The sequence below is a fragment of the Atractosteus spatula genome, chromosome 3, assembly GCF_055471065.1.
Source record: "Atractosteus spatula isolate fAtrSpa1 chromosome 3, fAtrSpa1.hap1, whole genome shotgun sequence".
Classification (NCBI taxonomy): Eukaryota; Metazoa; Chordata; class Actinopteri; order Semionotiformes; family Lepisosteidae; genus Atractosteus; species Atractosteus spatula.
Genome location: NC_142708.1, coordinates 12313157 through 12337731, shown reverse-complemented (window position 1 = coordinate 12337731; position 24575 = coordinate 12313157). Strand labels below are relative to the sequence as shown.

The 24575-nt window shown below is 38.2% G+C and overlaps 1 protein-coding gene across 2 annotated transcripts in view; it reads right to left on the bottom strand.

Moving 5' to 3' along the window:
* Positions 1 to 207: 207 nt before the first annotated feature.
* ugcg (UDP-glucose ceramide glucosyltransferase) overlaps positions 208 to 24575 on the bottom strand; it is a 47824-nt gene continuing 23456 nt past the window's right edge. For both annotated transcript variants that reach the window (XM_088910190.1, XM_088910189.1), the window contains 7 exons: positions 13367 to 13469; positions 11457 to 11558; positions 10747 to 10859; positions 8261 to 8439; positions 6850 to 6936; positions 6177 to 6366; positions 208 to 4836 (listed from right to left, as the gene is read on the bottom strand). In XM_088910190.1, coding sequence (XP_088766316.1) covers positions 4666 to 4836; positions 6177 to 6366; positions 6850 to 6936; positions 8261 to 8439; positions 10747 to 10859; positions 11457 to 11558; positions 13367 to 13469 — 945 coding nt within the window. In that variant the 3' untranslated portion in view covers positions 208 to 4665. The remainder of the gene's footprint in view (positions 4837 to 6176; positions 6367 to 6849; positions 6937 to 8260; positions 8440 to 10746; positions 10860 to 11456; positions 11559 to 13366; positions 13470 to 24575) is intronic.

The following is a 24575-nucleotide window of genomic DNA, read 5'->3' as shown; positions in this document are numbered from 1 at the left end:
AAGCTTTAATTTTGTCTCTGTAATAACACAGTTTCCAGCTGTGGATCCACGCATTCGTTTTCGGAGTACAATACGGAACAGTCAAGTACTCATACTGTATCGACAAAACGCAAAAATGCAGGAAAAATAATTAACATACAGAAGTTTGTCCATCCTTTTTGATGACACTGCTAATAAAGTGATGAAAAAAGAAAAAAAATGTCCAGCTTGATAATAAATTAAGCTTTTATTGAGCAGTGATTACAATGGTTTCAACCAAACTTCATAAATACACTGTACAAATAAAAAAAAAACTACTAACTGTACAGGATATTTGACAAGACAACATAAAACAACATGAGTGGTGGATCATGACCAGACCGTTTTTGTTTCAGGAACATTCCTGAACCCTGCTGTCAAAACTGGACCCTTGAAGATATGCGGCTGCCCTTCAAAATGACTATTTCATAAGGCGATTAAAGTGAAAATATGGTCCACAAACTCAGTCACTCACAGCAGAAGCCACTCTCCAAACTAACGTCTACTCATCCGAATCCTAAAAGCTCTACCTACTGTACATTAAGACTGCAAGATGTCCCTCCAGTGAGGTTTGGCACCGTCTTTGACTTGGTAGAGTGATAAACTGACGCAATGTGGTAAAAACCAGTAGTGCCGAAAGCCTAAATTCCTGTTGCTTCAAAACTGAGGTAACATTAATATTATCGTTGTAAACCCACACAGTACACAACAGAAATTAACTGGAAAGCTTGAGTGGCCTTATGTCTTGATTGGATTTCTGTTCGCAGAAACAAAGTCAAATTCTATAGACTCGTTCCCATACTGAGCTTCTATTGACAAGCTGAGCACCCAATGTTATTACGGTCACAAAAGAGCAGCTAGCCTGAAAAAATTCCTGTTATTATTGACCTTGGCATTTGATTCCAGCTCTTCTGTCATACCGCTCCTGTATAGTCCTTTGAGATCTGCTGTGGCTGTACTTAGTCAAGAGTGCTTTTTTTTTTTCCTTTATGAAGGAAATTTCCTTCATAAAGAAATTTCCTTCATAAAGATGTTTTTTTTTACCAAAATGGCAAAACAATATAGTTCCTCAAGAGATTTTCTTTCTTCTTTTCTTTCAAACACATTGATGATCTCAGACAGATACACACACTTACGGCACTTGTCACTGCTTGCACATGATGCTTGGTCGCTATGTTAGAATTAAACAGAGCAACCGAAATGTCTCCCTCTTTTCATTGAACTACCCCAGTCAGGCGATTCGCAACTTAAATTTGTGCTCCTACAGTATCTTTCTCTTCAGGAACAAGGGCTAATGGACAGATCTACAGTAAGTCAGCTCATGACAGTCATCCTTTATGATACCTAGTTTGAAGTGGGTGCCATTCAAGACGGCCTCCTAAACGTGTGCGGAATTAAAAATCCGAAGAAATGCACCAACTGCTATGGTGCCTTAAAGCCGAAAGATCTCTTAAGGGGCATGAACAGCAGAGATTTATCAAACAGCCACCAAACAGCCCATTGCCAGTGCCATCATTCAGAGGTAGTTCAACCTATCCCAAGGTATGCTTTTCATTCCAAAACAGAACAGAGCTCAACTGCAGCGAGAAATCTGTGCAACAGCTTGTGGGACCAAGATATTGCAAACCTCCCAAGGGTTCCAGTCTTGTTCCGCATCAGTCTGCATATTATGTACAACAGATGAATATCAAAAAAGCAATTAAAAAAAATAAAAAAATAAACAGTCCAGTTCCCCACTGTATAACAGAACAATACAATCTTTCGCAAATATAAAAAGGCCACCCTTAGAGTACATACACGCATACACCAAAAAAAGCAAGGAGTCTATCGGAAATTTACAGTGCCATTTTAGACCCCCCCTTCATGAGGTGGGTTACAAAATGATGCTTAGAAGACAACTAACAAAGAAAGCATGTATCTGCAGACTTCGTCTGACAGGAAAGAAAGTTTCTTGGTTGCAAAATATAGCCACCACACCTCAGCCCATTCCCCTTTGTGCCTACTATGGCAATTAATTTGACATTTAATTCAAATTGTACTTTAAACAGTTAGTACTTATTCATTTACATGCAGTATTACATTCAGTTTAAATCTGTATTGAACTATGCTATATATTTGGTAAGAAAATAGCTTAAAATGGTACTGAAATGGTCTCTATTAAAAAAAAAATCCGAAATGTTTCATACCAAGACAGAATTCGAGTTTTGTCCCTACAAGTAGAATACAGCAAACAACTTCATATTGTGGCCTCTCACTGTATTCTTTATTGCTATTTAATTCATCCCCCTGCTCCCGAAACACACACCCTTAAATCATAACCAGCTAATTCAATCCACTTTCAGTTAACAACAAAAAAAGACCACATTGCTCACATAAACTTAGACTGGGCTAGACTCCAATCTTGTTCTAAACCAAGAGATTATTAGATTGGAGGAGGAGTAGATCATGGGATACTGCGCCCATTACATATTTATTTGTAACTGTAGGCATGGCTTTTTTAACCAATTTAGAAATTTGCAAGAGAATGGAACAATTTGATTTTTTTTCAGCCTCTAGATAAATGCAATCGTCAGACTTTTGACCTTCATGTCGCTGTATATTGTTATTCTGTCTAAAGAAAAACAGTAGCTATAGTGTGCTGCCTTGACGTCCTACTTTAAAACCATGTTCTACACTTTTGCTGGTTTGGCGAGACAGTACCTGTAACTCCCCATGAGAACTACAATTCACAGTTTTGCTTAACCACCAAAGCCAAATTGACTGGAGGGCACAAGTCTGACAGTTTCACTGAGGATTAAGTTTCTTGAATTTCAATGGTTCTACAGTGCTTGGTTTTGCTTAAGCCGTTCACAAAGTAACCCTTTTCCTTTAAGAAACTTTTTTTTATTATTATTCATTAGAAAAGAAAGTAGTGCAAGATCTAGTTAAAAGGAATAACACCTGAACAGCTTCCGCTGCTCTTTGTAGAGATTTGTTCCCAGTCATGACAATCATTACCAATGAAATGACTTTTCAGATAACTGCGGTTTTTAGTAAAAAAAGTGAAGGTAAATTCAAGTACGACAGTTTTAACTTTCTAGGAGCTATTTGATCATCAGGAAAATAAAATCCTTTAATGTAAAGAGGATCACAAACTCCAGAAACGCTGGAAAAATACTTAGTCTGGCAACAAATCTCTTGAAATGTGTCAGTGCCTAAAATATCTGTCACCAGAGTTTTGGCATTTGCTGAAAACGTCAGTAACACTGCTACGGTGTATTAAAAATGGGATTAATGAAAAACCCATTTTTAGATAAAATTTATAAATAATTAAGTTTAAAAGGCTGCTATATTGAAATAATTGGACTTATTGAATGCTTAGCATTCAGTTTACTGATGAAAATAAACTACATTACAATGTTGAACGAATCAATTAAATTAAGAAAAAATTCAAATTTAGTTGAATGTTTTCCTGTTTTCTAAAACTTAATCTTAACATCAGTGCCAAATTAATGAGAGAATAACTTTTATCTTAGAAAACCACACAGAGGAATTAGGAATAGTATTTCCAACACCTATTGTTTCGTATCTTCTCACAGTATATTTTTTAATCTAGCTATTCAAATTGTTCAAAAGCTTGTCCTAAACAAAAAGCAGTTTACTTGTTTCTCCCCAAATGTGCAGTTCCCTGAAAATAGCTGAAAACTTAATCCTCAGATTAGGAATGGGCCGATTCATTAGAATGTGGATTAAAAGTACAGAAATAATCAGCTGGGTACAAAGATCCCAAATAGCACCAAGCACAACCTTCCTAACATTACTTAAGGAAGGACAATCCAAGATTAATCCAATGAACCCATTCTTAAATAGATTATGGCATATTTTAAATTGCCTACAGTTAAATCAGTGGTCTTCTAAACAATAGTGAAACCCAGATTGTCAAACTGGAGATGGAAAAATCAATGCAAGGAAAAAGGTCATTTGTAAAATCAAAATCAGTTTGGTCTATGGGAACTTAAAACGTATGTAGATCTCACAAACTGATGAGCTCATTTTAGCAATAACGGGTGGTACTGGGAAGTGATCTTAACTCAGATGTACCCTAAATACCACTTTGAACTCCATGTTAAAAAAACAACCCCTTTCCTCTGCAAGATATTACTAGACCTGTACACACAAAGTGGTCGTCAGTAGGTGCTTTTAAGTTCTCAGTAGTGCTCACAATAAAAAAGGTCAGAATTTAAAAAACGTTCTTTTCCCACCCACTCCAAGAAATATTAACCCCACTTGTACTACGCCCGCAGCGTTCACCAAAGGCTGATATATTCACCAATGCCTTCCCATCGCCTCTCATACCTTCTCTTCACAGTTTTTGGAACTGTTTGGCACAGGCCAGGGGTTTCCACCGGTCCTCCAAAAAAAAAAAAAAAACAAGAACACAAGCCGCAAGTCCCACACAAAATAAATAATGAACACTTTTCTTCAAACACATAAGTAAAAACCATCAAAGGTCAAATTCTTTTAAAAGCTTCTTTTTTATACAAACATCGGATTTGTAATTTTTTCTTTGCAGTTTTCTTTTTCTCTTGTTTCGGTTTTTTTTAAATGCTTTCTTTTTTTCTTAAATCTCTTCCGCCTCTTGTTGAGTAGTCCATGGGTTCGCTTAGGTTATACATCCAGGATTTCCTCTGCCGTGCCTCCACAGCGCAACCTGTAGCGACCCGTCCTCCAGCTGATTGTGGGGTCCCACAGCGCCGAGAGAAAGATCTGTATCGTCATCGATTCCCTGATGAACCAGGCCACCGCGTAATCCAGCTTGGAGAAGCTGAGAGGTCCGCCCTTCGGGAGAAAGACAAAAGAAACCATTCAGCATCAGCACAGTCCCGGGAAACTAACACTGGGAGTAGCTGGACCTTGTGTATGTGAAACCCCATTTACCCTCTCGATGATGACAACTGAAACAAGGACAATTTAATATAGTGCTTGTCCTTTGACTTTAAAAGCTTTGCTGTTCCTTGCAAGCACACGGTCTTCTATCCCAGAGAGGGGAAACAGGCCACTTGTTACCTACCACACACAAATAGTACATTCTTTCTTCACTTTCCCATTTCTGCATAAAACTAGGCCATACAGCCTATGTCCTCAATGTTATCCTGTCATGTAACATGGAACTATTGATAGTGTGGATGGAAAGGAACTGAACATTTCCTGGGGATTCTTATAAAGCACCTACACTAACTGATAAGGCACAGTGCAGAGGAACCAACCAGTGAAAGAAACGTGTTATTAAGGAGTTTATGTCTGTGAAGAACATCTCTTCGACCACAATAAAGAAATTAAAAACTTCAGCACCCCAGTCTGAATAGAAGACTGAATAGAAATTATATTTTAAGAGCATCGTGTGACACATACCCAGCATGTATGTTGCATACATATGGAACACTTAAAAAAATCTGGAAAATGTACAGAGAGGTTGGGCAAGGAACCAATACTGCTTCACTGTAATCACTGGATTTACTAATTATCACACAGAACACAAGGATTTCCTGATTTATAAAATACTACTGACATGGAAGGTGATCTTAAGTGCAATAGGAGCCCAATATTCCCTCTTTTTATTAGAAAAGCCACATACCTACTTTGGGAAGCTAAGCAGGTTTTACTTGGCTTAGGGTATATACATTTTTATGTTTTTGTTCTTCAAGCAATTACTTTATTCATACTGTACAGTTCTGGAAATATGATTGGGGAGAACAGGAGGTGTGACTGCAGATTTTTCCCAGCTAATACTAGTAAAACAGGGGTGGATGTATAGATTAGAGACTGTGAAAGCTGGCACATTAAATATTAATCAGTAAGTGGAAGAAAGTAATCCCATATTTAACAAGTAACAAAACAGGCATCCTCCCAATCTAAAATACTGTATATTCTGTACATATTAACACAGCTTACCTCAGTAGCACCCACAGAACATGTATACTTGATTAACACTTACATAGAAATCAGTGAAAAAGACTAACTTTATTACTGAAAACATTCATATTTCTAATAGTTTCAAACTCCTAAATTAATGCCAAGACCCTTGGAAGTGTAACAAGCTATGTATACAAGCTTAGTTCACTTTCAATTAAAAAGCTTGTATGTGAATGCAGACAGGTGTCAAAAGAAGAGATCTTTACCTGGACTCCCCTGAGCTGTATGTAATCGGAAATGAACCATGCCAAACAGTGGCACATGAAAAACACCATTATATCCCATCGGAACACATGGTGAGCTGCCCATCCAATAATGAGGCTTGCCACAAAACACTCTGATATCGGCTCGCAGACAATGGTGGCTGGGAGCATGTTGATGCGCAGCTTGGCCCACCTGAAAGCGAAGCAAGAAAACATCAAACCTGGGCAAGGGGGAAACTTTAAAAACAAAAATGGCTTGAGCACACGGCCCAAGATAAATTAAAAAAAAAACTGACGCTCTTTCACCTTTTTGAATTTCATTTCAGGAGCTGGAACGATATTTTTCTTTGCTTTGGGATCTTAAACTTACACTATGAGTTATAACACTAACGCAAATTTTGAAACTGAAATTTTAGAACACTGACACTACATTCTGGTGTTGGAGCATCTCGGTTTTCGGATATTTTGATCATTTAGTTGAATTAGCTGCTCTACATGACCTTTATCCCTGGGCCATTAGTTGCTGTTAACCTACAGTATGAAACCTGTGTTATGGTACTGCAGACAGTATAAGGGTTTTAAAGCATTTCTGTGCACATTTACATCCAAATAATTTTTATTCGTATTTTATGGTCATAAAATGGTCATTGTTACCACAATGTTCCAAGTACAGTACCTAATCATGCGAGACTGGAACTGCGCAATTGAGTAGGAGCCTGAGTTCTGCATTGCTACCTGAGTGGCCATGGAGAATTTCCATCCCCTATGAGAAAAAACATACATTAGTACCGAGTCAAACTTTAGTTTAAAAACATATCCATTTACATTTTGCCAGTTTCGATGTGATGGTATTTCACTGTCACAGTCAAGCCAGTCATAGAACATCATGACATACTGTACTATGAATGGAGCAATGACCAGGTAATGCATACTGTAGTATGATGTTCTTTTACAAAGGTGCATCAGTCCACAAGCATCAAACAAAGACATAAACGACCAAAGTGAGATTGAAAATCCACAGCTGTAAAGCATCTTTCTCCTTGCTGGCAGATGTGAAGAGAACTGTAGATGTCCGGGCATTCAGCACAGCTATATGAAAATTCTAAAAGATCTATCAATCTAGATCAGGGGTATTAACATGCTAGAACCCCTAATCAATTACCTTTTTGGATTTTGGCACAACCAACTTAATCAAATAATAAAATGACAGCTTATCAAAGAAATGGCAAAATATCAAGAGATGTCCAAAAACAACATTTGGAAACAAAAAAGGAGCAATATTTTCTAGTCATTTTTTTTACCACAGATCTGAAACCTCAGGACCCAAAGGATAAAACTGAAAACTGGTTATCCAACTGAAAATATTTTGAAATTGAATATATTTAAATACCTTAAACTACAATATGAATACATTTGCATTATTCCACTTTTACTGCATTCCTACTTAATATCAGGAAATGAAGGTGTCATTATATTAATTTTAAGACATTGGATTTTAGGTATAATGCTGACTTCTTGGTGTGGCACCACTAAATGACTGAATGATTTTACTACATTCATTTGGTCCCAATTTGACTTAAATGTAGAAAAACGTTATAGAGAAGGGCAACACACAAGAGAGAGCAGAGGACCTAAACGAAAATGGAGATCACTTGTTTTCAAGAGGTATGTTCTGTGGTAAAAATAACTGTGAAACCGGCAGGTGATTTGTGACTTTTTTTTTTGGTGGGGAACTGGCAAAACAAGTTTAAACAGATCAAGTACATAGCTGTGGCTGAATGGGCAGCAAGAGTGAAGAACCTCCATACATACTGTGCAGGGTGTGAATCATTTTTATCAGGGAATGTGTGACTCTTGAAGCTACTGTTCTGAACATTGACAAAAGACCTCTTGAGACCTCCAGTCTAGGGCTCCAAAGTTTGTGAACACAATTAATGAGGCACTACTCTGCAGTTATAACCTGTGCCTTCCTTTTCTTGAACAGAATCCACAAGGTACAGTTAGGTTTTGTTCTGGCTAATCTGGCAATGCCCTGATATAGACCATGCACAACATTATAGAAATTGGTGAATTAAAGTTTCCTTTACCTGTCAGCAATGGCTTTGGCCATGAAATAATCTTCTGCAATGTACTGGGCAAATGCGATGAGCCCCCCTGCTTGATCCAACACATCTTTCCTCATCAAACAGGACATGCCCGTCACACACTTAAACCCTGTGACATTAGCCGAGATGTACGAGCGAGGGTGAGACGTGCCAAAATATACCTGAAAAACAAAATCAGGTTTAGTGAGTAGCTCTAAATGCTTAAATACAGATTAAAAAAAAAACGTATAAATGCAGGCCACGCACTTGGGAGTGGCTGCACAACACTGAAAAGGATTACAAAGCTAGATAACAGGAACTTACAACGCTCTTTCAATTTATTCATACCATGAAAAAAATGAACAAAACCCAAAGAAATATGTAGCTGGGGATAGTGTATCTTAATGAAAAAAAATGTTTACTGTATTTCAGAAAGTTAAGCTTGTCATAAATAATTTAGCTCCAGAAAAAACCAATGTTTTGTAATTGTGTATTTTGTAAATGATTCTTTGGCATGAATTAAACAGACAACTTCTGTAGTGTGCTTTTATGTCCTGGCAATCTGTGATTTCCATTGGTGAGCTGCGTTTTTGAGCCACGAATGTTCAATTGGATTGAGGTGCTCAGTTGAGAACATTTATTTATGTTCCATTAATTTGGGCAAATACTTTGGATGACTGCAATGTTGAAATGTCTGTTTCTGACCAAGCATAAGCTTCTTATGCTATCCGATTCCTAGAAGAAAGAATCGGATACTTGGCCTAAATGTCCTCATACATGTTGGAAAGTACAACTGCTCCAATTTTCTCTATAGGGCTTCAAGACCCATACAGTAGTTGAAATCAACACCAAAACATTATAGACAACACCACAACACCCTGTCATAGCAAGCATGAGACTTTTCAAAACCATGAACTTCACCTTTTTTACACCTAACCTAAAGCTAATCAGCATATCCAAAAATCCCCAAATTGAATTTTATCAAACAATAAGACGTCATTCAGATGTAGCTGGAAAATCGAGTCACCTCAATTTATTAGTTTGTGTTGGAGATCCTACGGTCGACTCCTGAAACCCTTGTCTCTCGGAGCTGGTTTCTAAATATTGAAAGGACCTGACAAGTGTAAACAAGGCAAGTATCCCTCCAGACTGACATGGCTCTTTTTCTCCGGATCATACCGGTTCTTGTTTGGTTTTCTCATGGGCTACCAGCACCAAGAAGACACAGCTTGTGACAGCAGTATACAGTACTTCGTGTTTGTCCTTCCAAATAAAGGGGTTTCACTCTATTTAATGTCAAAGCTAGTCATGAACAAAAGCATGAAGTATGTCCAATTATTTCATATAACATATAAATTAACGTACCAGAGGTAAAAGGTGACTTACAATTAGGTTTTAATTTCTCCTTTTTGTAAACTAGGATTTTAAACTAGTTTGACTACAAAAAAAAATACTGCCAAAAGTATTCTAGCTTGTGATTTGTTTTTATTAAATGAATAAAATTCCTTCAGGCCATTAACTCATATACGCCAAGCAATTACCAAAAAACCTTTTTGCTAAAACCATAAATGCTTATTGTGCTAGAAAATGGTTCTGCATTTAATATCATGTTAAACTTACAGAAAGTCCTTGTCATTAAATGTAATCAATGAGTTCTAGCACTATTAAAGTGATTCTGGTGCCTCTCTCCCCTGGCACTTGGAGCTAAGTACACATTGCTTAGCAAGCAATTAAATACTATTCTAAATAGTTAAACAAGGTAAAAGCAATATCTGTATGATTCATGAAGTAAACAGATCCACCTACAGATTAGAAAACACTAACCAACTGGAAAATCTGCACAGAAATATCATACAAGTTCTTAATATGAGCTAATTTTCCTTTTTTGATGTGGAAGTCCTGATTTAAATGTGTTGTTCTCAATAGCTAACTAACCTTTACTCTTATTTAATTATACCAGTTTTAAAAACTAAGTGTGAGCTTCTTCGAGAGCAATAATGTGCATTACAACCTCTGAACTTAAAACGCCCAGGCCTTAAGCAACTTTACATTCATATTTAAAACAAATAGTATATGTCAATCAATTTCAGTTAAGAACTTTTTAATCCTTGCCATCCAAATTCAAGACCTAGATCTTTGGCAACTTACTGGGGTGAATTTCTGTAATACAGTCCTCCAACAAGGCCAGGTTTATGACAGGGTTGTTTTTTCATACATGAGAATTTAAGGATTCCAATTATGCTGTTAGAGTGACTTGACCTCTGACATTACCCGTTCCGTAAGTCATTTGGTTTCCTGCACTCTGCTATAGTTTGTAATAACATCCACTCAAAGAGCTGCAGGTTTGTGGTCTTTGGACAGGGGCGACACATGCTGCCTTATGCTTCTCTGACATGCTTACTTCAGCTGATGTCAACCTCAAGGTTTGCACACAGGCAGTTCTGTTTGTGTTCTGGGGATAACTAACGAGAGGAGGAAGCACCTCTAACCTGTTCCAATGTGGCAGCAAAGCCCTGCCGATCCGCTACGTATGGAAGGCCGTGGACCAGTCCCACCTTTTCAGTCATCTGACTGGCCATATCAGTCAGGGTGTCTGGTTTCACTGCGAAACAGCAAGAAGAGCGTCAGACATTTTACACTCCATCAGCATGTGCATGCATGACTGGGCATTATTTTGCAGAGGCATAATGAGTCATGTAAGTGCACAATTAAATACAGGATCAGAAAATTCTACCCTGTTTTGTGTCAGAAATTATTTACTGAAAGAACTATCTTGAATTGTGTGAGGTTGCGTTGTTTAAAAGAGTTTTTCTTTACAAGGAGTTTCATGGATTAGAGTAATGTCTTGGCTGTTGTGAGTCTCCCCTTCATTCTGTAATCCTTAAAAACAAGCTATATTAAATCCGAGGTACAAAGAATACATTTTCTAACGCACAACTAGTTGTGTTCATTATTGTTATTCGCAATGTAAATTTTAGCTTTATCAAGAACAAAAAACATTAACAGAAACTGAGTAAAACTTTGAGTAGGTGAAATTCAAACCACTGCGTCCAAAACACACGAAATGTTCCACTGATCTGCTCAAGCCATTTGCTTTACTAGCACAAGAACATTTTTCTGCAGTCTGTCTTTTTACTCTGGTCACGTTCATGTACTTGAAAACACTGATAAGGCTTTTAATTTACAGCGTAATTCTTACCCCGTATTCCACTGTCGCAAATCCACACCAAGTCATATTTGGCTACTTCATAACCTGGCATGAGGTTGTTTATTTTAGGGTTGATGCCCACTTTCTTACCACCTTCAAAAGAAAAGCAGCTGTTATTGCACCCAAAAACAGATCAATAGACTTCCTCTGCATCTCATCTTAAGGATAAAGGCCATGCTGTCAATTGGCAACCCTGAGTGAATCAATGGCTCTTTAAGTACATGCATCAAGACTAGCTACTGCACCAAAGTCACCAAAGAGGCTTAGGGTTTCATTTGTAATTCTTCAAATCAGACACTGTATTTCTGTACTGTACTTGCCTTAACACACAGTAAATATATTATTGTACTGTACACGAGAAGGTCAATGTCCTTGGAATAAGACCAATAACAGCTTCCCACATGCAGCGTGAAAAAAGCAGACTGTCTATCCATCAATTCATTATCAGAAGGCTGAGTCCTGGTAAGGCTCATAACCTATCCTGGAAGGGCACAAGGTGGAACTATACCCTGGCAGTACACTAGTCCATTCCAGGACAAACGCACACTGATGCACAAGCTCACAATGACAATTGAGAGATTCCAATTAACCTACACAGCATGTCCTTTGAAGGTGGGAGGGAACCAAACCACCTGGGGTCAACCCACATGGACACGGGGAGGACCAGCAAACCGCAGACCAGGAGGCAGCAGAGTCTGCGATCGAACCTAGGACCCAAGAGCTGAGAGCCAGAGGTCTCAACTATTCCACGACCATGATATCCAAAAGTGAGTGCACTATCTGGTGGAAAATCTGCAGGTCAGGTGAGCCACTGTCCACTCATACAGTCATTATTCCTTGTAACTCGTATCGCTGGTGTATATTTGCCAAACTCTCTGCATTGTCAGAGAATGCAGTTGAAGACATTTTTGAACAGATCAGAAAATGATGCACATCTCAATGCACCATGTGGGCTTGGATTAAATTAAAACGTCAGATGCCCATTATAGACTCAGTTCTTAATGGCAGCTTTCCATTAGCCAAGGGCTGCTTCTGTTATGCAGTGGTACACAACCCATTAAATTCTGTATTCAAAATGTGGAATTGAGAGGTGGGTGAAAATTTTGACTAAAACTGGGGCCCGATTTACTTAGTGCTTCATGAAATGAGATAAAATGGTCCAAATGAAAGGTTTTATGTTTATGGTCTGACAGTCTTCCTCCAAAGGGAGTGAATCAGAAAAGTGCAAAGATTTATCTGCACTTTATCGGTAAATGACTAATAGCATATACATGTTCCAGTTATCACTTAAAATTAAACAGCCAGACTTTTCAGAGATCTTCGACTTCCATAGTTGCAATTAGCAGCAAAATTCCAAAGATGCCTATTTAACACTTTCCTGATAACACATGGAAACAAAACACTATGGACTGAGTATTACTGTGGTGAAAATGACAGGACCTACAAATTAACGGGAACAAAAAGCCAGAATTTCCTAACGTGCTGAAAGTACATTTTCTTGGCATATGCACGCACACAGCACTGCCAAAACAGAAGGTATATTCAAACTTTTCAGAAAAACTAGCAAAGAAAGCAATTTACTGCTATTAAGCTCTTTCATTCTAAACTGCAGATGTCGACTCTTCTTGAGTATTAGGCAGACCTTGTTATCACAGACACTTACCTTTTCATTTCGTAGAGAGAAGCAAGCCATTGTGAAGTTACAAAGAAATCTAGATTCTAAAATATTATACTTGTTGATGATTTATAATCATTTAAAAACAACGACAAGAGGACAATCAAAGGACAATTAAAAGACTCCTGCAGATATAGCTTGATTCTTGATTTTTGTCATTTTGACATTTATATCCTCACAAACTCAAACTCCTTTATATGCATCACTTTTACGGGAACGTTCTTACCTATAAATAATCTGGCGTCCACATTTGGATATTTGCCCAGCAGCTTTTTGCAGACATCAATGGCTGGATCATCGTGATCTTGAACACATAGGAGTATTTCATACTGGAAAAATTAGAGAATAAAGAAAACCCTTGTTAACCTCAGACTTGCTAACCTAACACTTCTGTTTCTACTACAAAAAAACACCAAAACATAATCAAAAGATACAAATTTGGAACATATTCAAGCTTTCTGGGAACATTTCTGGGCAGTGAAGTGCATCACTCCCTTATTACTTAGACTGTAAAACGTAAAAATTGCCAGATTCCCTAGTGCCTCTATACAAACAACTTCAAAAAAAGACCATGAATCAGGTAATTCTTGATTTACGCTCTCTTAATTTGTGCATTTTTAGTTTTGCGTGCCTCAAGAATATAGACTGCTTCTTAACTTGGGAGGCTATTACTTCTCACTTTAACATTCTTGGACACAGCAAGCAACAGGCACCTTAATCAGAAGAATACACAGCTGTGTGCTGGGATGAATAGTGTCCCTTGGGTGACACACAGGCTCTTCCAACCGCATTTATCTCCCATCATCTCATACTTACTAAACAAATCAAAATTATTTCCCTGTCCTAGTCTGTACCTTCTGTTTATATTGCAAAAAAAACAAACAAAAAAGGATATTAATAAAGCACTAAACAAAGTAAGCTACTGTGTGTGTGTGGGGGGAGGAATAAATTAAAATTGAAATCTAGTGCAAAGGATCAGTTCAAAACACATTGTTAAACCACTTTAAAAATACATTGACAAGCTTAACAATGAACAACTACAAAACCTCAATAAGGAAGAAGTTTTGGCTGCTTTTGAGACTTTAAAATGAATGGCTTTTAAAAGGTTTACAGAGTAATAATACAAAGATCCAGCAGGGATGAGAGTCCTGAATTTACAAGACATTTTATGGCATAAGCAATCCAAGAACGAAGAGCAAGGCACACCAATTAAATACAGAAATCTGGAGACGGTATGAGTAAATATTGCCTCTGAGGTATACAAGCCATGGAAGAAATATTGTTTACAGAAACGTACACTGACTATTGTTAAGCTGTTGGTTCCCTCTGGGTGGGTGCCAAGTCGAGCTACAGTACCTACAGCACTCTGTAGTCCAAGGCAGACAACGCAGCTGTCTGATGCTATGCATTAATCACCCTTCTAGGGACACCACAGCACTAATTAGGGACAGTTGCCGTGGATATTATGGGGAAACCTGGAAACAGCACAAACTGCTCTTTCTACAAGAGTAAGGATGCAAGTCATGGAGAAACACTTCTGTTTAAAAAGAGTGCCTCTTTAGAGATTCAGTCGTGGCAAGACCAAATCAATTAAAAATCCCTTTTTTTCCCCCATCACCAGACGTAAGAAGACCACGATTAAGCAGGAAATAGCTACTGGCATTCCAGGGCCAAAGTGTATTAGACAGAAACCGTCTCTCATAACTTTAAAGGTATAGACCCAGCTTTGAACTAGAGGCGAATGCAATAACTTTTAACACGAAGACTAGCAAGTGAAACTCACCTAACACTAACAAAATGTGATTAACTTAGGGGCCTTCCTTGGGAAGGGCCTGCAGCTGAAGCCTGAAGCTGGGAAGGCGAAGATGAACTTAATAGAAATTCAATACGAATCGCGTCAATACCTTTTTCCATTCTAAAGTTTGGCTGCAGGATTCCAAATAAAACACGTCAGAGACAAGTTTCCACCTCTTCATTTTTGTTTGGGTTTCCTAGACATTTTCTCACTTGGCTTAAACTCACTCTGTCCTGTAGTTGCCAAACCCAGAATGTACAATGGGAAAAAAAACAACACATCCTTACAGAATAGCTATTCTCATTCCTACAAAACGGAACTCAAAAAAGGTCAGATTGTAGTCAACATCATCATTCGCTAACTGCTTACTCCAGGTGTGGGATGTGGTGGTAACTGGCTGAACAGAGTAGACCAGACTTCTCTCTCCTTGGCAACAGCCCCCAGCTCCTCCCGAGAGACTCCCAGGCCAGCTGAGATATGCAATCCCAAGAGTCTCATCACACCTTGGATTGAACACCCAAACCAAATACACAAAAGCAGCTGCTACAAAGATTTTTGAGAAATAATGGGAACTATTTTTCCTAGAAGAGCCTCAAAATATTTTTATTTACAGTACGTTTACTTCATCTAAAAACATGACACACAAAGAATACATTTATATTTTAATTAATCCTTTTTCTGAAGGTCAGATGAAAAAAGTTCTAAAAAAATGTAATGGCACTTCTGCTACCCTGTTTAAACAAGAAGGAAGAGAAATACAGCCTTCATAAAACATTCATGATTCATTTTTTGATTAACTGAAAATCTCCTCAAATTTACAACTATCTTGTCTAATTCACAGATCAGACAGTTGGCACTACTGTATACATCACATGAGAAAACTGTTAATATCAGAAAATATTGTCTGCTTTGTCATATTTTTAACACGAAAATAAGCATAAACAGTTTATTTTGCTTTTTGTTCTTTTGTTCCGAGGCTGGTCTAGGAAAAATAATCCACATTGTTTCTTCCAAATCTTTGCAGAGGCCTTTTCATATATCTGTATTTGGCGTTTAATTCAAGGTACAGTATGATCACAGTGTTTGCGCAACAAACACCAAAAGAATTTGGAAGCACATAAAAAAGAATCAGAAATGTAAGCTAATTTATTTAAACAACAATGAAAAGTGGCTCTGTGCTCAGGGTTGGGCTTATGTTTTACAAATGAACCAAATGTTTTTTTTTAAAGTATTTAGCACAATTTCTACAACTGCATGACATTAGAAACCCACGATATCCATTGTAAGGCGTGTTACATTATTGTTCATTTAAATCATTAATCACCCCCCTCCTGTGCCACAAAAATAAAAACACAGGCTGGCAAATTTAATCTCATGCTAGATATGTAATATAAATCCAGCACAATCTATCATTGTCAGCACAGAATCAACAACAACTATTGAGCTGAACAGTTAACGAGTTCCTGTTATTCTTGCTCGAACAGTGCCATTAAACTTTGCAACTCCTTTGAAAATGGGGCGGATGAATACTTTGGAGTCAGCATTAAGCTCTTACGAAGAACATGACATATTTTTGAAGGCAGCATTCGTCCCAACATTCAACTGGGAATTTGTACCAACCAGATGAGCCAGCTTTCAAACAAAAATTGTCAATGCCAACACAAATCTCCAGGCTTGATGAGAACTAGTAAAAGTTCAGTCTCTGAGCAGCCCCAGCTGACACACTAAAAGCAAAAGCACAGTACAAGCAGAATTGCATGCCAAACTACAAGTGTTGCCTCTGGTGAGGAGATGGTATCTTACCAAAATACATTACTGATTTATGAGGCAGAGCTTTTCCCCAGTCAAACCTTTTCCTGACGTCATTTATGACATGTAAAGACAGCCAGGAAGTCTGAGGCAGTACTTTAATCAGATGTGTAGACTGGCTAAAAGATCAGCACACTTAAACTATAGTTAAGCGCGTCTGACCTGTCACACTATATGTCAATATGACAGATTTTCAATGACAAAACTCCCACTGCTTTTGATGATTTCAGATTTCAATGGCACCCTATTTCAATGTACAGCAGTTATTAAAAAAAAACATCTCTGAAGCACCTTTATGGAATATGCAGCAAAGCTTTAAAAAACTGACTAACGTCTTTGACAATACCACGATCATAAACACTCTGGTCAGAATTCATGATGGTTTCATTGCTTTTTAGTACTAACACAACAGGTGTGAATCCAGCATAGTTACAAAAGAATGAATATTCTTGTCTTGGACCTAAGGAAATCTTTAGAAATCTATCTAAAAATGTCACAACGTTAGCATCATGCATATCTGCTTCTTTAAAGGGAAACTGCAATGCTATTTTTATATACTGGGGTTGGATAGAATCAGCTTCGATGAGTGCATTACAAACCACAATGAAAGCAAAATGAATAATGTAAATGAGTGATGTACAAAAGTTCCAATTTATATGACAAAATAGATTAAATTTCCAGCGCAGTGTCATATTGTCATCATTGTCTGCAATTCAGAACGAGGCAACAAAACTTCTGGTGGCATGAAGCATCCCTATTACACTGTAAACAAGAGGCTTGTGAATACTTTCAATCTAATAAAAATATTGTTTTAGGCATCGAGACGGTTTTATCAATAAGTACTACTGACTTGTTAACATGCAGATCACATTAGAACATTGCTGCAGTGACATTTCTGCTGCACAGTCTGTACTTATTTGCATGTACATTGCATTACATTAGTCATTACAGTGACTAGTGAGCAGGAAGGGCCGCTTCAAGTCACAGTTCTTGCTAACTCGCCATAAAATGGAGACTATACAGTACTTTCACAAAGTTCAGGATGTTGTGCTTAATTTGGAATTTGTCAAATTTTGCAATATTGTCAATTTGTTTATTTTGTTAGCAAGATTGAATAACTAGTCTGAGAAATTGGGACCGGTTAAATTGCCTGACACAAGAGGTTTTTATAATAACTTAGAAACACGATCAAACTAATATAGCTATGGCTAATGGTAAACTGCCTTCCACAGCTAATGCTTGTTTAGTTCCCCCTCTGTCTCAGTGAGCTTTCAATCCCATTCACTTAAAACTCAAACAGGGGGAAAGTATGAATCAGAAAAGGGTTAACTTGTTCAGGATCTTGAACATTAACTTAGCTTGAAATGTTAACTTGATCATATTTCTGTTAGATAGATACTTGATTGATCCCGTGAGGGAAATTGCAGAAGGAGTTCAGTTAGGAGGTTACATTAAGAGGGGTTGAAAAAGAAAGGCATAAAGAACTATTTCCCTGGAGCTCAGCCTCAGCAGTAAACTTGTTTAAACTCTGGAAAACTAAAGCGGCTATCTGATTTCCAGCAACTAAAGAGTTACCACCAATTATTTTGCACCGCAAAGTAACATACAATGTACACAGAAATCAACATCTTCATGTAACTGGTGTAAAAACTCAGTGGGAGAGACTTTACTCATTTGTGATTCCATGCCGTATTGAACAGCGGCACAGTAGTTAGCACTGCTTCCTCACATCGCTGGGACCCTGGGTTCAATTCCACATGTGGGTCAGTATCTGCATGGAGTTTGTAGATTCTCCCCACGTCCTTGTGAGTTTTCTGGTAGGGAAGTCATGCTGGTAGGTTAGCTGGCTTCTGGGGAAATCAGCCCTGATTTGAGTGTCTGTCAGTGTTTGACTTGTGTCCTGTCCAGGGTCTATCCTGCCTTGTGCCTGTTGCTTGCCGGAATACATGTACAGTAGGTAACCCTGAAATGGTAGAACTGGTTAGAAAATAGAAAAAAATGGATGGATGATTTTGTGATATTTAGTTACTTTTTGAAGAAAAGCACGTTGCTTATGAATTTACTTCCAAGGATATAACAGACATGGAAGTCCTGTTATTTTTTCTTGCTGTATCACTGCAATCCAGTAACAGAATGCTAGAAAGACCGGTGTGACCTTTCATTCAGTCTGAGAATTTCAACACCTCAGGAAATTACGTACTGACAATGAAACTCGGTGAATTCCAACCATTTAAAAAATGCCCCGAAAAAATGTTTTTTATATAAACCTATTGCTGCATTCTAGATCATTAAAACCCATGAATTGAAGAGGCCGTACAGGCAGTAAACATTAACTCTCCTCTGTTTACGGAAAAGGCTCATTCCTCCAGAACAGATGATATCATTCCTGTTTTAAAGAAATATTTCTCTGTAAGAAGAAGCAAGGGGTACCAGAATGCTCCATGATACCATACTCCATATACTGTATAAAATAGATATTCAAATAGATATTTCAAGTACAGATTCACAGAATTGTAATTAAATGACGTAATGCTAACCAGGAACCTCATGGTGTATTCTTGGTATGGCATCTCAAATATCAGCCAATAATAAAACAACGAGACGATTGTACATATGAAACAAAAATATAATTTAGATATAGTTTATAAAGTATATATATAATCTGCCTACCCATAAGATTAAACCACAATCATTTTCAAAAGCACAAGTGAGTTGCTGTCAGAGTACATGTTGATCAAGCCCTGACAACTAAACATGCAAACAGTTGACATCGATGCCTGTTATATCATGGTAAAATTACAAGGATCAGGTTATAAACTGAGCTGACCAGGACACGTACAGATCTATACTTCAGATAATTAGCACTGTTAAAATATTTAAAGATGCACTACAGCTCTTCAGTTGCACAGCTTCATGAGAAACTACAATTATCAAAATCTTTCAGCGTTCTGAAGACTTCAGAGGGTTTCAAGCCCGACACCTCTGGTTGTGCGGTACTGGCTGAGCCTTTCAGTCCAGCCTTTCAAACTGGAATGAAAAGACGCTCTTGGCCGTCTGGGAGTGGGCCTTCCACAAGCAGCACGCCACTGCCACACCACTGCCAAGGTGTAATTCTGCCACTCATACAGTGCAACCTGTGAGCATGTGCAGGCATATCATCCTCCACATCCATCTTTTCTTTGACACTAACTCTGCAACTGTGGAGCGGAACCGGGGTCTGTGGAGCTCACTGGTTTCACAGCCCACGTTTCAGAGAAAGATGTGCGAAATACCTTCCCTCTCCCATGCAGATGTTGATGGGCGTGGCGATGAGCAGAACACGTTGGCCGACTCCCGGTTTAAAAATCACAAACCAAAATAGAACATGCTCAGTACAGAAGCGCAGTGCAACTGAAAGAATTCGTGGAGAATGGGTCCATGCAAACCTGTTCTGTCATTTACATGGAATTTGTATTCTGTATCCAATAATATAAATAGATTGTTCTAAGGCAGAAAACAGACATTAATATAAGAAAACAGAAGCTTTTATAGGCAATGCCACTGTGGAAATGTACAATAAATACATTACATAGTTTGGGCCATTTTTTCAAGACTGCAGTGGACTATATAAATATATAAACTATATAAATACACAGGTGTTAGGTTCTGGCAGCTGATTGTAATGTTTAGAAGAAGCACCGCATCGGCTGAACTCGAGGTTTGCACAAGGCATTATACGAATGCTAATTTCACACAATGTCTAATTACTGGTGTGCATTGTTACCATGTCCCACATCAGTAGTTCCTTGCACTAAGAACCAATATACCATAAAAGCAAACTCATCCTAAAGCCGTGCGTCTCTGGAGAGCCATGGTGACAACAAACTAGGCTGAGACACACAACAGTCTCCACAGTGCCCTAAACTGCGTCATTGGATACAAAGCATCTATCCAGGTGGATCAGCATCACCACTGTCAGCTGCCTAATCGGGGAAAATGCAGCAGAATGTCTCACCTTCAGAGAAACACAACAGCTCCGTTTTATAAAAGCAGACTAATTATACAGTATACAGAGCATGTTATTGATCTGTATCCAGATTAATTCTGCTCTATAAACATAAATACACAGGTTTGGGGTTGATGAACTCAGCTCTGCTGAAGCCTCAGTTAGGTAATATGACTGTGTTCTATCACAGCATAAATCAACCCTGATATCATGTTGTAAGGAAAAAGGCTACTCCATAAAGCATGTGCTCAATTAACCACGTTTGACCTAAAACTCTAAGGGAAGCTCCCTAGGTTGCCATACTCAACCAAAACTTTAAATCATTCTGGGCATATACTATACACGCACAGAGGCTGCAACCACAGCAAGATATCAAGGATACCTGATCTGTGTGATTGACAGAACAGAAGGTACAGGCCACAAAAATAAGACTTATTAATGAGGAAAAACAAAAGCAGAATTTTATCTGTATCTTCCCAGTAGTGCTCTCTCCTGTTATCCGCTACTACATTCCTTTGTCTGTCTATTTTATATAAACAGGTGAAACAGATTGCTTTTTTTCTAATATTATTTTCTAAGATGAGGGGACATATTTGAAGAGTCATCCTGTTTCAAGAAGTATATACTTTGACAAAACCAGCAAAACATAGCTGGCTTAAAATAGCACTAAGTAACAATGTTAGTTATCATAAATCCCAGAACATACTGCCTCCAACTACTTAAACATCTGGCATTTCTGACAACTTCTGTAATCACAAGAAAATGTGATTATAGGCAGGCAGCTCTATGATGAGCAGACCCCACTCTGAACTCTGCAGAGCTGTTTTTGCTTTTACAAAGACCTCTCCTCTTTAAAAGATGTGCAGAGCCAAACATGTCATCCAAATTAACAATGAAGAAAAGCAGCAAACCACAAACCACAAACAAGTCTGAAGGCCTGTTTTTTTCTGGTTCGGAGAAACCCTGACAAAAAAATAAAGTACTATAAACAGTACAGAGATATAGGCAGGGTTCTGGATTGGGAGCTGCAAGGGTTCACATCCTGGGAGAGAAACAGCAGTTGTAGCAGTAAGAAGGTGCATCAGCAAAATGGCCAACTACTGTAGATACGTAGATACTCTCGCTGGAAATAAGAATGTATTTTCAATTGGCTTAATGACTTGTTAATGACTTAAATACAGTGACTGTACATGTACGCAGCAGCCTTCAAACTCAATAAAATGCAAGCATACATTCAATACTTGTTGTGTTAATGAATTAAAACTTGAAAAATGTAAGACTTCCAATATGAAATACTGTATTTCAAAAGGTCACAGAGATCTCAAAACCATATCTGTCAATATACTGTAACTGCATCTTTTCTAAATATACAGATCTCTCTAACCAGGATCCCATAACCAGAGGATTCAAAATAACATTTAAGGACAACAGATCCATTTCCATCCTTTACAAAAAGGATGGCATTCTTTTTCAACACAAGCTTTACGTTTCCTTGCTAATCATGCTGCTGATGAAACTGTAAAATCTCATTTTACAACCAACCACAACATTCGATTTTGGAAAACAAGTACTTGCTATTCAGCAAATTCATGTCTTTTGTTTTTCAGCGTTGCTGTGGAACTTGTTGTAGACCAAGTAGAGTCAATACACTACTACCAAAAGTAGAATTTAACTGAAGCTAAAACTGAAGCACATTTTGCACATACGCACAAACGTTTGAATTTGTGAAAAAATAAATATAAAGCAAAGGGGTCACGTTGAAGTATATTTTTCCAACAATACACAGTCAGCTGTGTAATATTCCTTTATAGCTCTTATTACAAACATAATTAGTTCTGGTGTGGTGCTCATATACCCTATTGTTGGCCTGTAATATCAGAGATCTCCAGCCACCTGCCTGGTGCTGGTACTGTAGCTAAAAGCTGCCTCCGTAAAGCTGCAAACCTGATGTACTCTAAACACAAAAGACAATCTGCTTTCCTTGGGGCAAAAAAAGGCAAGCCTCCAAAAAACAAACAGTGAAGGGACCTAGAAAAACAATTACGACACTGTAAATGCAAATAGTTCAACCTCTCAGTTGAAACAAAACCATAATTAAAATATGGCCATAACTAATACCACGCGAAAGCAGGAAAGCTAAAGGAAAACAAAATGTCTTTTATTTAAAATAATGAGCTTCAATTTCCCGTAGGCTGTCATAGGCCCGCTTTTTTTTTTTGTCTGGAGCTTTTTGAGATTCCCTTGCCTGGATTTGTAATTAGTAAACAAGGGGTTCTGTTTTTAGATGAGACTCATTTTGCAGGGCCAGTTAATTGGTTAATTCCAAAGCTTAGAACAAATAAACAGCACAGCAAGGATTAAACAACGGCATCGGCAGATTCCGTATGTGCCAGCTGTTTGTCACCCTTGAGCGACTCAGCCGTGGCAGCCTGCTTGTGCCAGCAAAATGGCAAAATTAAGAACCAGGGGGAAGAGTCAGCAATAAGGGTTTTCACTCCATCAGTTAAAACTGAACACAACATAAAGCCTGAATCACAGCGCAGACCTGCAGCAGGTTTAGGAGATTTTGCTCTGCTATTTTCATTTTAAGTACCTCACAGCTTTAGGATGTTAGCATTTCTTGAGTTTTAAACTGCATTTTTGTCTTATAAACTCCTTCCTAAAAGGATAGGAGCTTACAGCCGACTGGAGTTAACTGATGTTCACAAACAGGAAAAGAATCCTGTTGGCAATCGGCAAACTCCATGTCGCAAACAAAACAGTGGGAAGAAAACTAAACAGCACCAGGCCTCATTAAAACAGAAAAGGTCACAGAGGTTTTAAACACACAGAGAACGGAGACACAGCTTCCAAAAGTAAAGTACACAAAATGCACGACAGGATTTGAGTGAGTCGTATGCTGGAGAAAGGTGCGTTGAGCAACTAATCGCTACTGAATTTGCTGGGGTCCTTCGCTATAAGGAGAAGTGCACAGGACTGTGGATCACAGTCCGGCTATAGTCCTTCTGCCCTGAACACAGCACATCTTCCAGTTGTACAACAGACTGTACTTGTTATGTCATTTTTTGCTACGCAGTAAACAGTACAGCTCTGTTTTTACAGAAAGGGAAATTGAGGAGAATTTCCCCAAAATGCATAGAGCTCACATGTAAAACAGAGACCACTTCAACTTTCTCTAAAAAAGACTATATGCCTGCTACATTAGAAAAGGGAATAAGCTATTAAAGCTTTATTTCTCCAAAAATGAAGCTTCCTCACAGTGTTGATATCCAATACCTCATAGGCCATACCGGTGTTTCTCAGCCTTTTTAAAGCCTGGGCCCAGCTGGCTGCCTTCCACAGCTTCAAATGTTGTGGACTGCTTGGTCCTTTTAAAGCCCAGTCTGCATTAGCCTGTTTGCTCATACAACCTTAAACCATAAAGCCTATTTGTAAATGTTATACATGTGATGAAAGTTCATGCATTAAGGTCTCAGAAATAGGCTGAATAACCTGAAACTCATCTTTTTTAGTACAAACACTAAAAATGCCACTGGCCTGGGAATGTTCTTGGAAATACGTGACACTCCAGCCTGTTTTACATCAAGGCAAGTCTAACTCACTGTTATTTTTAAAATCGCTTGAGTACCCTACTGTAAACTCACTACAGACTGGGCTGCAAATAGCAAATGAACCAAAATAATTACACCTGAAACAAACCATTACTAACAAAAAAATTGATAGACATCTATTTCTATTCTATAGTGTAGTCCCCGGGCTGAAAACTAAAATTGTCAAATATGTTGGCATGATTGTTGATTACAAACTTACCAGTGTTTCTGAGGAAAAGATTATATGTAAGAAGAG